Source organism: Saimiri boliviensis, chromosome 2, assembly GCF_048565385.1.
Source record: "Saimiri boliviensis isolate mSaiBol1 chromosome 2, mSaiBol1.pri, whole genome shotgun sequence".
Lineage (NCBI taxonomy): Eukaryota > Metazoa > Chordata > Mammalia > Primates > Cebidae > Saimiri > Saimiri boliviensis.
This window is the reverse complement of record NC_133450.1, coordinates 1,853,876-1,869,832: the sequence shown is the minus strand read 5'-3', so window position 1 is coordinate 1,869,832 and position 15,957 is coordinate 1,853,876. Positions and strand designations below refer to the sequence as shown.

The 15,957-nt window shown below is 58.5% G+C and overlaps 1 protein-coding gene across 2 annotated transcripts in view; it reads left to right on the top strand.

Annotated features, from left to right (window-relative positions):
* The window catches only part of PSTPIP1 (proline-serine-threonine phosphatase interacting protein 1), a 43,408-nt gene extending 34,946 nt beyond the window's left edge, over nucleotides 1–8,462 (top strand). For both annotated transcript variants that reach the window (XM_003942983.4, XM_010330839.3), the window contains 9 exons: nucleotides 260–358; nucleotides 1,229–1,274; nucleotides 2,261–2,340; nucleotides 2,890–2,988; nucleotides 3,941–4,037; nucleotides 4,466–4,556; nucleotides 6,697–6,752; nucleotides 6,976–7,109; nucleotides 8,197–8,462. In XM_003942983.4, the coding sequence (XP_003943032.1) occupies nucleotides 260–358; nucleotides 1,229–1,274; nucleotides 2,261–2,340; nucleotides 2,890–2,988; nucleotides 3,941–4,037; nucleotides 4,466–4,556; nucleotides 6,697–6,752; nucleotides 6,976–7,109; nucleotides 8,197–8,328 (834 nt within the window). In that variant the 3' untranslated portion in view covers nucleotides 8,329–8,462. The remainder of the gene's footprint in view (nucleotides 1–259; nucleotides 359–1,228; nucleotides 1,275–2,260; nucleotides 2,341–2,889; nucleotides 2,989–3,940; nucleotides 4,038–4,465; nucleotides 4,557–6,696; nucleotides 6,753–6,975; nucleotides 7,110–8,196) is intronic.
* Nucleotides 8,463–15,957: the final 7,495 nt, after the last annotated feature.

Here is a 15,957-nt window from a genome sequence, read left to right as displayed (position 1 = left end):
GAGCACCGCCCAGGAGGCGGGGCCTGGGGCAGGCCCCACCCTCCTCGGTCGCGAGGGCCTGGGAGCAGGACTGCCGGCAGCCCCCACGCCTTCTCCATCTCCTTCCGGACCCCCAGATCCCTGTCCCTGGTGAGGATGATCGCACTCCACCCACAGCCCCCGCCGGGGAAAAGGGGAGGCTGGGCTCAGGGAGCTTCCCCCCGGGGGACCACAGAGCAGGGCTGTGCAGCCCCCAAGTCACGCCCCTCCGCACCCCCAGTCCAAGAAGACGTACGAGCAGAAGTGCCGGGACGCGGACGACGCCGAGCAGACCTTCGAGCGCGTTAGCGCCAACGGCCACCAGAAGCAGGTGGAGAAGGTGCGCTGGGCCGCCGGGACGTGTGGGTCGCCCAGGGCTGGGGGCGGTGGGGGAGGCGTGCCGTAGACACCCCAGGCAAGGTCTGCATCTGGGACACGCGAGCTGCTCAGCCCTCTCGGACCCCCAGTCTCCCCTTCTGTGAAATGGGTTTCCAAGACAGAGTCTCAGGGCCCGGGCAGGTAGGTCGGCTGGATCCCCTTTGACACCGTCAGGCGGCACTCAGGGGCCCATTCCTCGGAGTAGGCCCACTGAGTCTCATGGAGCCATGAGAGCAGACCCAGCCCTCACACAGCCTGGGAGAAGGGCTCAGCAGGCCCGTGTCACAGAGAGGAAACTGAGGCTCACAGGAAGTGACTTGTCTAAGATCTCAGAGCCAGGAAGCAGCAGAGAAGAGACCCTAACTCAGGGGTTCTAGAGCCCATGCTCCTGATGCTGTGGCCCGAGGCCAGAGAGGGGGTGTCAGAGCTGCAAGGGCCCAGGAAACATGTTACCCACTGCACAGACGGGAAGGCTGAGGCTCAGAGAGGGAAGTGAGCTGGGGTCTGTTAGGGGCCAGAGCCCAGGTTCCAGCCAGGGGCCTGAGCAGCGGTGACGTCTCTCCTGTGGGTTGAGGTCTCACTCTCCATGTTCATGGGCCTCCTCCCTGGGCCTCCTCCTGGGCTGGGTTTCCTGTCTTCACCCCCTTTCCGTGCAGCCAGCCTGTGGTCCGTTGTAGGGGAGGTTGCTGGTGGATGATGGCGTCTGCCCACAGTTGGCTCCCCAGTGTCACCCCCAGGGTGGCTGGGAGGGTGTGACAGTCACTTCCGAGCCGCCGGGGTGGGCCCTGGCTCCAGGGGCAGGGGCTCAGCACTGCTCCCCCTGTTTCCTCAGAGCCAGAACAAAGCCAAGCAGTGCAGGGACTCAGCCGCCGAGGCAGGTACGTGGGCCCAGACTGCCTCGTCGGTCCTCCGCCCGCACCCCTCCTTACCCTGGGGACACACACGCACTCCCGCTAGCCGCACAGCCGCAGGGGCGGCACCCTCAGTCCAGATGCCTGCGATCAAAGTAAACGCGGTGCTCTCCCACTCGCTGGCCATTCTCGGCGCCGCACGTGTTCAGTCCTCACAGCTGCCCTCTGAGGTGGCTGCCGTTGATTCCCTTTCTTAACAGATGAGGAAACAGAGGCACTAAAAGGTCCAGTACTTGCCCAAGGTTACAGCCCATAAGTGGTGGGGACTGCGTTTGGACCCAGGCCTTCGGGCTTCAGAGCCACACGCACGGGCACAGCCCCGGGACACAGAGCCACTCACCCATCCTACATGCACGTGCACACCCACTCAACTCGGGCACACGCACGTGTGCACATAGCCTTCTGTGGGCCTCTGTCCTTCACTTCATGCCCAAATCCTACCGACACCCTTGTCCCTGCTGGTGCCCCACCCACCGGACCCCGTGCCCACCCTCCTCCCTTCCCCTGGGAAGGCTTCTCCCCTGTGCTCTGCCTATCCCAGGACCCAGCTACTCTCTTGGCTGGGGGACTGGTGACCTCCAGAGATCTGGGCACAAGTTGTGACCCAAGCCTGCAGGACTCCACCCCTCCACCCCTCGTCCAGCACATGGTGGCCCTCCCTGTGCCTCAGTTTCCCCTCTGGCAAGTGAGCTTCGGCGCCCAGAGATGACCAGAGGCCGGGACTCTGGACTTGCATATATGAGGCTCCACTCCCGCCCTCGGGCAGCTCAGAGCACAGCGGGGGAGCAGGAGCGGTACCAGCATGGGTGGCCCTGGCAATGTGTTCAGAAGAGGCCCCGCCAGCTGCCAGGGCAGGTCCCACGGGGGAGGTGGCCTCCAGGAGGGGACCCTGCAGGAGCACAGGGTGGAGGAGCTCACGTCCGGGCCCTCCCTGAGGCCGCCTGCACTTGCAGAGCGCGTATACAGGCAGAGCATTTCGCAGCTGGAGAAGGTACGGGCCGAGTGGGAGCAGGAGCACCGGACCACCTGTGAGGTGAGTGGCCCACGTGCAGCCTCGCTTTCCCCAGCGGGGAAGTGGGAGGAGCCGCTTCACGGGGCCCACATGAGGCAGTGGGGGAAGGTGCCGTAACTCACTCGTTCAGCCTCCGGCTCACAGGCCCTGGGCAGGTGCTTCCGCCTGGCCTCAGTCCTGCGCCCCTTCGCTGCAGGCGGGCAATCTTCCACCCTTTTTGTTGAAGCCAAAACTGAGACTTGGACAAAACCCACAGCCTCTCTGGGCACTGCCGATGGCCAGGGCCTGGGGAACAAGGCTCAGGACTCCTGTCCAGGGTTCCTCTCGCTATGCCTCTGCTTCAGTGTGGTGTGGCCTCAAGGGACACTGGGGCAGCCCCAGCTCCCTCCCTGTAGTCTCAGGGCTGGTCCAGAGTGGGGACGGGGACCCCAGGGCGCTCTGTCCTCTGGATTGGGCTTCCAGCACAGGGCACCAGCCTGGTCAGCTCCAGCTGAGCTGTGAGTGGGGCCCAGCCTGGCCTGGCCCTGCAGCCCCCGCTCCCACTGCTCAAATTGCTCCCACGCCCTCCAGGCCTTCCAGCTGCAAGAGTTTGACCGGCTGACCATTCTCCGCAACGCCCTTTGGGTACACAGCAACCAGCTCTCCATGCAGTGCGTCAAGGACGATGAGGTAGGGGCTGAGGGCCTTGGGGTGGGGTGAGGGAGGGCAGCCTCCAGGCGGCAACATGCCCAGGTCCATTTGAGCCAGTCAACAAGCACCTGGTCCTCTGTGGTCCAAGCCTCAGGGGTCTCAGGCCTCAGCAGCTCAGCCTTCGCCCCCAGAACTCCAGGACAGGAGCTCAGTACCACCCAGGGCCACGGCATCTCTGCCTCAAAGACAGTGACTCTGTGGTTCCCCTGGCTGTGCCGTCTCCTCCTCTGCTCCCTCTGCTGGGGCTGGGAGGGGAGGTGGACGCAGCTCTCAGCGGTTGGCAGAGGTCGGAGGACCCGGCTGCTCTGCTCTAGACCTGGTGCTTGCAGGAGGCAGGCGCAGTCCGCCCTCTGCTCCCCGCATCTCCAGGGTGTGCTGGTTTCCCTTACTGAGCCCGACCTGCTGGGTGGGTCCTCCTCAGCAGAGAGCGGCCACCCCCACCAGGGGTCCTGAGCACTGTTGAGGAAGCCCAGAGCAGGCTTTCCCAGGCAGCGCTGGCCCCCGTGCCTGCTGTGTTTCCTGCCTGACGCCCCTGCCCAGGGCTGGGGGTTGATTTTGCTGTTTCTGCCCCCTGCTCCCTCCTCGCCTCCTCAGGGTGGAAGGCGTGAGCTCAGGACCGACCCTCACTGGCCCCAAGGCCTGGCTGTGCTGCATTCTTGCTGTGTGACCTTGGGCCAGTCACTCTCCTTCTCTGAGTTTCCGCCTCCATCCAATGGAAAAAGGTGTCTACTTCAGAGGACAGGGGTGAGAGGGCTTTGCGCACAGAAGGTGTTCAGGAAACAGGAAGCTGTCAGCCAGGGCTGTGACTCCTCAGGATCAAAGACCCCGAGCTGTGCACAAAGGCCTGTGAGGAGGCCGCTGGGGTGGGTTCCGACCCGCAGAGGGGCAGAGCTGGGCCTCGGGCTGCAGCCTCTGCTCTTTCCCGCCCCAGCTCTACGAGGAAGTGCGGCTGACGCTGGAAGGTTGCAGCATAGACGCCGACATCGACGGCTTCATCCAGGCCAAGAGCACGGGCACCGAGCCCCCAGGTGAGGCGCCGCCTGCAGACAGCGCAGCCTCTGGGCGCACTGAACCCCGTGGAAGGCCTGGCCCAGAGCCTCTGAGCCTCGTGCCAGGACAGGGCTTGTGGGGGTTTGGAGACCTGGGCCTGCTGCCTCCTCTCAGGCACAGCTAAGGGCATGATGGCACTCAGAGGAAGAGCTGGGGGCGGGGACTGAGGGGAGGGGCTCCCACGGCCCCCCTCCCCGTCTGTTTGGTTCCACTGAATCATGGGTCCAGAATATTAGGTCTTGGTGGTCCCTACGGTGGTGTCTCTCATGGGAGCGAGCCAGGCACTTCCCCAGGCACCAGGATGGGCCATGGCCAGATTGGGAACGTGGGGCCCCAGCTGGGTCTCTGGCAGGGCCAGAATGGGGTGTCGGGGGCTGCCCTGGGCCTCACGGCTTGCTGTCTGCAGCTCCGGTGCTCTACCAGAACTACTACGACCGGGAGGTCACCCCGCTGACCGGCAGCCCCAGCATCCAGCCGTCCTGCGGCATGATAAAGAGGTGAGGCCCCAGCAGATGGAGGCCCTGGCTGCAGTCAGGTGCCCCGGTCCTAGTGCCGGGCCTCAGTGTGTGACCTGGGCAAGTCACTCACACTCTCCAGGGCCAGGGTCCTAGGTTTTCGGGTCAGATTCAGAACCTAAGGACCCCTCCTGGTGCAGGCCTTGAGTGATGATGGTGACAGCTCATTGGGAGCACCAGCCAGCTCAGGGAGCACTCATAGCCAGGCCTTTGAGGGGGCCACGTGCCCTGTGTGTGAGCATCCACGAGGGTCAGTGGGTTTCATGTGGTGCCTGTGCCCCCAGTGCCACGCCACCCTCCTCTCTCCAGCCAACCCTCAACCAAGAAGGCCCTGCCTCTGGGAGGTAGCAGACTGCAGGGAGGAGCTGATGCAATTCCCGGCCCTTCGCAAGGACCAGCTCATTCCAGGGCCTCAGGAGCCTTTGGAGCCTCCTACTCCTGGGAGGCAGAGGCTCATGGGAACCACCCGTGCTCACAGAGTGGGGTACACACACCCCTTTGAGAATCTCATGAAAGCAGTCACCCCAGGAGGTAGCACATCCGCAGCCTCGCACCTGCAAAAGCTGGGGGACTCTGGCCTCCCTGCACCTGGTGAGGACCCGGATCCCAGCAAAGGTGGTCATTTCCGAAACTGGTCAAAGAGCTCACCTGAGGCAGTGTCAAGAAGGGGCAGAAAGGGATGCCCCAGAGAGAAAGAGAGAAAGATAGAGGCAGGGCGGGAGGGAGAGAGGAAGGGGAGGGAGGGAGGGAGGTGTCCTGCAGGGCGGAGGGAGGCCTGGCTGCTGAAGGGGGCTGGTCAGGCCTCTGGATGGGGCAGCTAGAAACCAGCAGGGTTGGGGAGAGGCAGGGGTCAGTGGCTGAGTTGGAAGTGTAGACAGTCTGGAGAATAGAGGTGTGGGGTGGGCCGCACAATGGCTCAGCAAGCCCTGCACCCCCATCCCCCCACCCCCACCCCCACCGTGCTCTCACCCTGTCCTTTGCTGCGGGGCGCTGCCGCCTGTGTCTGCACCGCCTGTGTGAGTGTCGGACTCTCTCACGTGCTGGGCCATGCGTGTCCACCCTGCGATTGTGCGTGCACTCCTAGGCCTCTGCCCTCGTCCCCTCATGTGGGAAAGGACCCCACATGCCACCTTGAATTGCAGGGCAGCCTCCCACAAACCCCTGAGTCACGGCTTAACCCCTCACTTGCATTCAAGGTCCCTCGGCGTCTGCTCCGGTCCCGATTTCAGTCTGTCCCCCACACACCCAAACTGGTCCATCCACTCCACAGACCCCTGCCTGCCCGTGCCTCGTCCCCTGCACCTGCGCGCTCCCCTCCCGGTCACGGTCACCAGCAGCGCCTCTTTGTCCCCTGCACCTGCGCGCTCCCCTCCTGGTCACCGGCAGCGCCTCGCTCCCCCTTGTCGCCTAGTAAAAGCCTCACCTCTGAAGACGCAGCCGCAGCCCACCAAGAAGCCTTCCCGCCTCGGAGGCAGCGTGGGCCTCTCCTCTGAGCTCTCACTACTGCCCGCTTCAGAGGGTGCCCCCAGGGTCGGCCTAGCGCTGCTTCTGTTTTATTTTCCTTTATTGAGTAAACCTTCACGACCCCAGCTCAGTGCAGGCCTAAGCCTGGCGCAGGCGCAGGGGTGGAGTCGCCCAGCGCCGCCCGGGAACTCCGATGCACAGGGCGGCGGAGCTGGCCCGACCCCCAGGGCTGGCTCGGTGCAGGCAGGGGAGCCCCCGGCAGGGCACGTGCGAGCCAGGCTTCGCGCGGCAGGGCACCCCCACCCCCGTCACGGAGGCTGCTAGGGCGAGCTGGGGCAGGGCCTGGAGGGCGAGGCCTCGGCACGGAGGTCCTAGAACCCCTGAGGGGTGCCGGGGGTCTGCCCCTCAAGCTCCAGCACGGGGCGCCGCAGGGGGCAGGTGCAGACGCGGCCTGCAGAGGAGGGCGCGGCTGGGGAGGGAGGCGCCGCCGGGACCGCGTTTTGGGGAACTCTCCTGCCCCAGGAACACCTCGGGGCAGCCCCGGCCCTGGCAGAGCGCAGCTCTGAGAACTCTCCCTGTCGAACCCTCCCTCCCGGGGCGGGGGGGACCCTGAGCGTGGGGCGGGGGCACTCACCCTCTTTCCTCCGCCTGTCCCCAGGTTCTCTGGGCTGCTGCACGGAAGTCCCAAGACCACCTCGTTGGCAGCTTCTGCTGGTAAAGGGGGTCAGGAGGGGAACCCAAACACTGATCCCAAGGGAAGGTCTCCCACAGGGCACAGATGGGGCCACTGAGGCTCCTCAAGGGGAAGGGCGTGCCCCCAACAGCAAGTGTGGAGAGCGGAGGGAAGAGGCGGGGCCCAGCACGGAGAAACCCCGTCCCAGCAGGACCTCGAGGGGCCGCAGAGAGGGCAAGGGTTCACGCCTCACCCTGCTCTCAGCCTCCACAGAGACCCTCACCCCCACCCCCGAGCGGAACGAGGGCGTCTACGCAGCCATCGCAGTGCAGGAGACGCAGGGAAACCCGGCCTCGCCAGCCCCGGAGTACCGCGCGCTCTACGACTACACAGCGCAGGTGAGGCCGCCACGCCCCAAGCCACCTGTGCCGCCTCCCCGCACCCGAGCGCTCCCCGTCCCGCTCAGTGCCTCACAGCCTCCCCTCCCCCGGTGGCTTCAGTTATCTCCCAGCGTCCTCTCCTGCTCAGGAGGGCATGTGTGCCCACACTAGCAAGGGCACCTGGGAGTATGCTCGGCGTGGGCTCAGAACTGCCTCCGGGCTTAGAGGGCCTCTGAGCACATATGCTGAATGGCAGCTGGCAGCAGCAGGCCTGCGGCTGCTCCGCCTGCACACAGCACACACGTGGGGCACACGTGCCTGTGCCATCCACACAGGCTGGGCACTGCGTGCTGCACAGCTGCAGGGGGTGGGGTGCTGGCAGAGCCTGGGGCTGCCTGCAGGTCATAGCTTGAGGGCACCTTTGGGTCAGGGCCATCCTCCCTGGCCATGGGTGCAGAAAACTGGCCAGAATGAGCCTTGCAATCATGGCAGGCAGGATTGATTTTCTGATGTCCACGTGGCGAGGATGCGTTAAGGCAGCCACTGGGCAGCTGTGAGAGAGGGTCCACTCTGCTCTCTGCTTGAGGGGAGGGGTGCATAGCCAGACCTCAGATCCACCTGGACTGAGGCCAAGCACCCCCTGCCATGCATGGCCAGGCTCCGCTGACCAGGCCAAGGCTCCGGGAGGCAGGGAAGCCAGGTCAGGAGAGTCACGGGGCGTTTGGATGGCAGCAGCTAGCTGGGACTGGGGACCACAGAGGGGAAGCTGCGTGATGAGCTTGGGCCTGAGTGTGCCCTGGGCTTGGGGCGTGATGAGCAGCCCTGACCCCTGACGTGCTCCAGTCACTGTGTCTCTCCAGAGTGGGAGAGGGGAGGTGAGGCTGGGGGAAGCCTACGATGACAGACTGAGGTGATGGGAGGCCAGGTCGCTTGGGGCACCCCCATCCTATGTCTCCAACGGGCTGCCCCAGCAGGCACGGACACCGCTCGGCTGCCCCTGCCCACCCTGGGAGACACGCCACATTTACTGTTGGGTGGGGAAACGTCAGCCAGGCCCCTCCCCACGGGCCCTTCCAGAGTCATGCACTTTCAATCTCTTGGCCAGAACCCAGATGAGCTGGACCTCTCCGCGGGTGACATCCTGGAGGTGATCCTGGAAGGGGAGGATGGCTGGTGGACTGTGGAGCGGAACGGGCAGCGTGGCTTCGCCCCTGGTTCCTACCTGGAGAAGCTTTGAGGAAGGGGCAGGAGCCCCCTCGGACCTGCCCTGCCGGTGGAGCCAGCAGTTCCCCACACTGTCCCGGCCTTGCCGGGGCCCAGAGCTGAGCAGCCCCCGCCTGTCTCCCGGGGAATAAAGGAGTGTGTTCTGTTCTCCTTGGTGTGCTGGGGTTCCTTTCTCTCTTTCTCGTGCTCCATTGTCCGAGTGCTCCGTTCAGAGGAGGCAAAGGAACAAGGGAAGGAGCCTGGGGGCGGAGCTCCCCCCCTCAGCCAAGGCTTCAGCTACAGTCGGAGGAGAAGAGCTCTGGCCCCGGTTGCTAGCAGCTCCCAGACCACCAGGGAGACACATTCATACCTGGGCAAACAGAGGCTACAGGGGTGTGGGAGGATGTGGCAAAAGGGGCTCAGGAGGGCTGTGATGGGGAGAGCAGTCTTCCTGGGGGCTGAGGGTTGAGCAGGGCCATGACTGGGCAGCAGCAGCCAGGCCAGAGCAAATGCGTGGGCACAGGTGAGATTGGGGGTACACCCAGGAATATTCTGAGGACTGTTTAGAAACATGGGCCAAAAACATTGCCCAGGACACACATCTCAAGCTGTACCAGGTCCAGCCGGGTTCCAGATGTCCGGTGGTCCGAGTAATTCAACCAGGATATTCAGATGACTTCTGTGTGACCCGTGCTGTACCTGATGATGGGTGTGTAATGCTAAGATAAAGGGGTCCTCAGAGAGCTCATTCAGCCCAGGAGGGCACACAGGCACCCTCTAAGCCGAGATGTGAGGCAGTGAGTGGGCCTGGGGGGTTGCTGCAGGCCATCCAGCAAGGGACAGTGGCTTGTCTGGGACATGGTGACTGGGCTGAAGAGCAATTCTTGGAGAACTCAGAAGGCAGATGGCTGGGATTTGGTGACTTAGGGGTGGGAAGACAGGAAACGGAGGTGAGGAGTGACTTGAAGATGGGCTCCTCCCCCAGTGGAGGAGCTGGGGGGGGAACAGAGCCTGGGCCAGGGCTGGGAGAGGCAGGACAGCTACCACTGGGTCAGGCTGTGTGTGGGCAGGGCAGGGAAGGGAAAGAGTAGAAAGTTAGGTATCGATACTTATATTTATTCCTTGAAGATGCCTTGTCATCTTGATTGAACATTCCATTCCACTGCAAAGATTTTTAAAAAACCTTTGGCCTAGATATTTATCATCATCTCTGACAGGTGCCACAGTGTCTGTGGGCCCCAGAGGGTGATGGGTAGCGAGAGTTAGATAACACAGCCTATTCTCCAGTCATTCCGGCGGCCAGAGACTAGAACTGAAAGCAACTCTTGGGTCACAGTTTATGCCAGGAGAGGATGCCCACAAATGAATCCAAGCCGGGTTCACTGCTCTGCAGCTTTCTCCCGTCTTCCAGCACCGGGTCACCACCTCAGCTGCTGGCAGCCCACTGCATGGATGGATGGCCTTCCCAGCAGAGACAGTGCCAGATAAAGAGGGAGTTATCGTGTAATTGGGTGTATAAATAACCGCAGCCTCTTCCCGACAGAGGGCCACTCACAGGCAGCATGAAGCAGGAGGACAGGCAAGCTCTCTGAATCGGGGCATCAGGGCCTGAATCCAGGCTCACGCTTCCTTGGGCAATCTTAGGCAAGTCACAATTTCTCTGGGCCTGTTTCAGCATCAGTCAGATGGGCGCACGATTGCTATCACCTAAGGTTCAAATCAGATACGGTTCGGTGCTACTTCAAAGCAAGGGATACCACTTTTAAGGAACAGGCCCACAGCCTCTGAATCTCGGCTACACACAACAGCAGCTTTGAGCGTGGCACAGGCACCCTCGCCCAGCATGCCCATCTCTGGGACAGCTGTGCTTATGGTGGTGAATCCTTCGCAATGACGACGAACAGAAGCAACTCACATTTGGCCAAACTGGAAGCACGCACCACGGCTGTCCCACACCTAATTCCACCCACTCTGTCACAGCCTTTCCTAGGCCAAGAAACCTCAGCGTAAGGTCACTGGCCTGCCGTGGTCTGGCTGAACCTGGGTGTCTGCCTGTTTCTCCATCCCGGCATTTGAGCCAGCACTAGCCCAGGACAAGGTCACGTCAGCAAGCACAGCCTCACGGGACGACCAAACTGTGCTCAGTAGAGCCCTCTCAGAACCCAAAGGGAGGAGAAGGGGGCACCCCTACACTTGGAGCTCTACTTGGAGAGTTTACAGACTGCAGGCGCAGTGGTTCTCAACCCGGCTGCTCAAGCCGCTTTCAAAATGGGGATGTTTGGGTCCCACCTCAGACAAACGAAAACCAAATCCCTGCAAACTGAGCTCGCGCATAAATATTTGAAACATTCTCCCTGTGATTCTGGTATGCAGCTGGAGCTGAGAAACCGCGGGCTAAGAGGATCTTCGGCTAAACATTTAAAAAAGTTTGGAAAACACTTTTGGCACCATAGTGACTTATCTCAGACCACAGTGCCCACTACTTACCGATGCTGGAAATAACCAAGATCAGCAAGTAGGCCGGGCGCGGTGGCTCACGCCTGTAATACCAGCACTCTGGGAGTTTGAGACCAGCCTGGCCAACAGGGTGAAACCCTGTCTCTACTAAAAATACAAAACTTAGCCAGGCGTGGTGATGCACACCTGTAATCCCAGCTACTTGGGAGGCTGAGGCAGGAGAACTGCTTGAACCTGGTAGGTGGAGGTTGCAGTGAACCAAGATCACGCCACTGCACTCCAGCCTGGGTGACAGAGCAAGACTCAGGAAAAAAAAGATCAGCAGGTCTCTTTTCCACCCTATAATTTCTATATCTGTCCTACTGTCTTCATCGAGTAAACTCAGGAGAGCAGGATCTGTGTATGACTCAACTTTGCCACAACTAGCAATGCAGCAGCACCATCCAAAAAGGTACTCAGGAGACAGGTTTCTGCCAGGTCAGCGGTACCCTCGGGAGGCCTCACAGGCACTGCAACAAAAAGCCACGTGCAACACACCCGTTATTTTCAAGAACTGCAAGGATGCACCCAAAAAGCGACTGCTGTTACACACTGCCACCAACCAGCTAGGAAATAAGTCAGGAAAACCATTTCATTCGCAATAGCAACAGACATTAAAAGTCTCCTGAGTAAATTCTGTTAACATCTGAAAGAAAAAACCCAACAACCAGGCAAACCGGGCAGAGGACAGAAACAATATTCAGAAGATACAAATAGCTGACGCACCTTTGAAAGCATCCTGGTCGTAGCTAACGGTCAAATAAATACATATTTTCATCTCTCACACTGGAAGAAAAGATGAAGTCTGATCATACCAAAAATGTCAAGAAGGATATAAAGAAATGTACATTTCAGTCTGGGCACGGTGGCTCACACTTGTAATTCCAGCACTTTGGGAGGCCGAGGCAGGTGGATCACCAGCAGTCAGGAGTTTGAGACTAGCCTGGCCAACAAGGTGAAAGCCCGTCTCTATTAAAATACAAAAATTAGCCGGGCGTGGTGGCAGGCGCCTGTAATCCTAGCTACTCGGAAGGCTGAGGCATGAGAATCATTTAAACCTGGGAGGCAGAGGTTGCAGTGAGCCAAGATCACGCTACTGCACTCCAGCCTGGGCGACAGAGTGAGACTTTATCTCAAAAAAGAAAAAAAAAGAAATGTACATTTCATACACCACTGGTGGGAATCTAAATTGATATAATCTTTCTGGAGAGCAACCAGATGTATCGATGAAAATGTTTAAACGTACTTTTTTTTTTTTGAGACAGAGTCTTGCTCTGTCACCCAGGCTGGAGTGCAGTATCATGATCTTGGCTAACTGCAACCTCTGCCTCCCAGGGTCAAGCAATTACCCTGTCTCAGCCTCCCGAGCATGTGGGATGCCACCATGCCCTGCTAATTTTTTGTATTTTTAGTAGAGACAGGGCTTCACTATGTTGGCAGGGCTGGTTTTGAATTCCTGACCTCAAGTGATCCAGCCACCTCAGCCTCCCAAAGTGCTTGGCTGGAGCCACTGTGCCCGGCCAAATTTGACTTTCTGTCCTGAGTAAATCCAACTATCCAAGAATCCACCCCTGAAGTTCATACAAAAATACGTAACACAGGGTGTTGAAAGTGCTTTGAAACTAGAGGTGGTGGTCACACAGCATGGTGAACGTACTCAAGGCCACCTGCTTACCTTAAAATCGTTAATTTTATGCTATGTGAATTTCATCACAATAAAAATTGTTTGGATTTTAAAAATTTGTAAATGACTGCAGTGTGTACAGAGATGGTCACTGTGGTGAGTAGCGGAGGCACTGGAGGCAGCCTGCAGGCCTGTCCTTTGTACCTCGGTTAATCAGGGTACTAACGTACCCAGGCAGCTAACACAGTGGAATGACACATCCTGCTGTCCGACACGGAAAGAGTATCAGACTGTGTTGTGAAGACAGAGAGGACCTTGTAGGATGAAATTCCTATTAGCAAGAAGCAAACCCAAACTCACCACTGACTCCATTTCTGTGTCTGCAGTCTGAACTTGCTTCCCTGTGGGAACTCTGTTCTTTACAGATAATCTGTATGATTTACATTTTTTAAAGCACCAGTTACTTTTGTTTAAAAAATATATACACTTAAAAAAAGGCAGTAAGACAAGCCCTGTCAATCTGTAGAACGAGAAGTGAAGACACCCCACCTATGATAAGCACACCTAGTGCCAGGGACCAGGGCTCCCGGGAGAAACACTGATCCAGGGCTGACGCCCAGGAGCCCGGGACACCTTGAGACCAGAAATTAGGAAAGAAAAATTAAAAAAAAAAATTGGCAATCATCCTAACAGATGAAATTGGGCCAGAATTGGCAACACTGCTGAACCTGGGGCAAGTCTGATGAGGAACAGGGTATGGACATGGAGATGGTGTGTCTCCAGGTATTTCTTATTAGCTGGAAAGAAAAATACAGTAACTATGCTATGGAGAAAGTGGACACACCTCCACCAGGTGTGCCAGGTATTCACTTACTGCCTCTTAGCTCCGAACTCCCCTGACCTTGCCCTTCCTTGTCACACGGAAGAGGGGACTCTGCAAACCCCTTTCTCCTTGGCCAGCCTGGCCCACAGTGGGCTCTGAAGGGGCCCACAGGGCTAGGAGGAAGACGACGGCCTTTTTCTTCTGTCTCCTGTGTTCTGGCACGGGTCCCGCAGCATTCCCTGCAGAGGCAGCTCTCCGTTCCCGCGGCCTGGCGACGGACATCTCTGGGGAGTTGGTTCTCCGGCATGTCCCGGGCAGCCACAGCTGCCCCTCGGAGGTCTCTCCACCTTGGGGAACCTCCCCTGAGTTTCCGAGCTCCTTCCCTGTTCTCTCTTCCCTTAGGCCTAGGGGTGATGGCTGTTCTCTGCTAAGCCCCTTTAGAGCTCTCTCTCTTTTTTAAAATCCCTTTTAGTAGTTGAGTACCTTCTACACAGTTAACACTTATATTAAAATCTTCCTGTTCGCATTTCCTTCCCCTCGGACTAGACAGTCAAAACAAACGTTCCCACTGAGGGGCAGATGGACACTGCGTGCCTCGAGATGGGGTGCCCTGAGAGGCCACGTGACCAAGGCAGTGGTTCAGCCACCTGGAACGCACATCCAAATCTAATCACAAGGAAATGGCAGACAAACGCAGGTAAGCAGCACCATCTAACACAAACTGCTCCTGTCATCAGAGGCAAAGCTATGAAAATGACCCAGATTAAAGGTGGCCTGGGAGACATGACAGCTCAATAGAATACCTAATCCAGACTGGATCCAGCCCCGCAGAGGGAAAGCTGCTAGAGGACATGACTCGGCCAACGGGAATATGAGTGGTGAGGCATTTCGTCAGTGTTACATGGACTGAGTTTGACAACGATACTGCGGTTGTCAGAGAAAATCTTCTGGGTAGGTACCCACTGAGGTATTAGGGGTAAAAGGCCTTGATGGGCATGGAGCGAGGGGGAGGGAGGGAGAGGAAGAGATGGGGGGTTGGGGCGAGGGAGAGAGAGCGCACAAACATTAGAGACACACGATGGATGGAATGGGAAGAAATGTTAATAGGTTTATCTGGGCAAAAGGTCTTTGAGCCTCATGTGTAGAGTTCTTATTCTTGCAACTTTTCTGTAGGTTTGAAATCATTTCCAAGTAAGATTAATTTTTTTTTAAAAGAGGCAATGCGATATAGCAGTGCCCTGCACACACCCTAGACCACCTCGGTAGCTCTGGGACCCAGGCATCTGTAGCTCTCAAAGAGCCACGGTGCTTCCAGTGTGTAGCCATGGGCGGGCCACACAGGCCCGGCAGGCGAGCTCACTCACTGAATTTCAGACACCAAGAACAAGCCCTGGGGCACAGGGTCCCTGGGGAATGTGATCGCCTAGCCTCAGCTACATGAGGAAGGGCAGAAACGAGATGTGAGGCAGGGAGAAGCTGAATTTTATGGCCCTGGCTAACACAGACCACATTCCCCTTCTAGTGGTTCCCAGGCAAGAGAAAAAGGCGTTTCCAGGACCACCGTGCCAGGAATTAAACACAATTTAAAGCTGGCAGTAGCTGGAATGGTTTCCCGGGCCTCAGAGCCACCTCCGCACCCCCATCTTTCTGGTCTCACCACTAATGTGGCCAGTTTGGGTCCAGCTGGCAGAGCACAGGGGAGGAGGCTGCTCTCTCACCAGGCAAACCGAGGACCGAGTAGAGGAAGGGCGCGGGGAATTATCCTCTTGCTCAAGTTCAAGAACAAGGCTACTGCTCAGCACATTTCCCACTCTAGAGGTCCCGCCCTGTCCTGCAGAAAAGTGAAGGGCAAGCAACACCACAGTCCAAATACCACTCACCTCAGGGCCAGCCTGTGACAGCGTAGCCACAGGACGGTTCACATGGAAAACTGGGGGGACCGCGCTGCGGGGAGGTGGTGGCAGTGAAAAGTCACAAATCTTCTTGCCCACTGTGCAACAGTCAGGGACAAAAGGTGGGATGGGTCAGTAGCCACGTGATAAATCCCCCTAGGCCTCTGAAATCACAAATGTTCTGGTAACTTTCACTTTGTGAAGAGGAGTTAGTCTTTACTCCTCTCCTTTCCGGTGTCTTCTCCATTTTCAGGAGGCGCAGATTTGCATATTTGGGCAGCTCAAAATTGACAAGCCCAAAACTGACTGTGAGCTCACACCCCCAGATGTGTTCTCTAACTCCTCCCTATCTCTGTGACTTTGTTTCCCCAGTTGACTGAGCCAGAAACCTGGGACTCATCCTAGATTCCTCCCTTGTTCTCCGTCCTGCATCCAATCAGTGATCAAATGCCGCCACTATTCTGCCTCCAAACAGCCGGAGTCCACCACTCACCACTGACCCCAACGGTGTCCTGCTGCCCGCTGCCAAGCACTCTCCTCCACTGCTGCGCCAGCCTCACTGAAACCCAGTCACGCCTCCAACTCATCCTGGCTGTGGCCCAGCTGGCTTGCATACCACCTTCTTCTCAATTCACCTTCCAAATCAAGTCTCTGAAGACCTGCTTGCACCTACAAGTCACGGCTCACCTCCACACGACGTCCTGTAAGACGCCGGAGGACTTGGGCTTTCCTCTTCTCCAACCAACTTCTTTCCCCAGCCTGTATTTTAAGCTCCCTGCACACAACCTGTGTACCATCTTTCAACAAAGCCCATCCATCCTCCACACT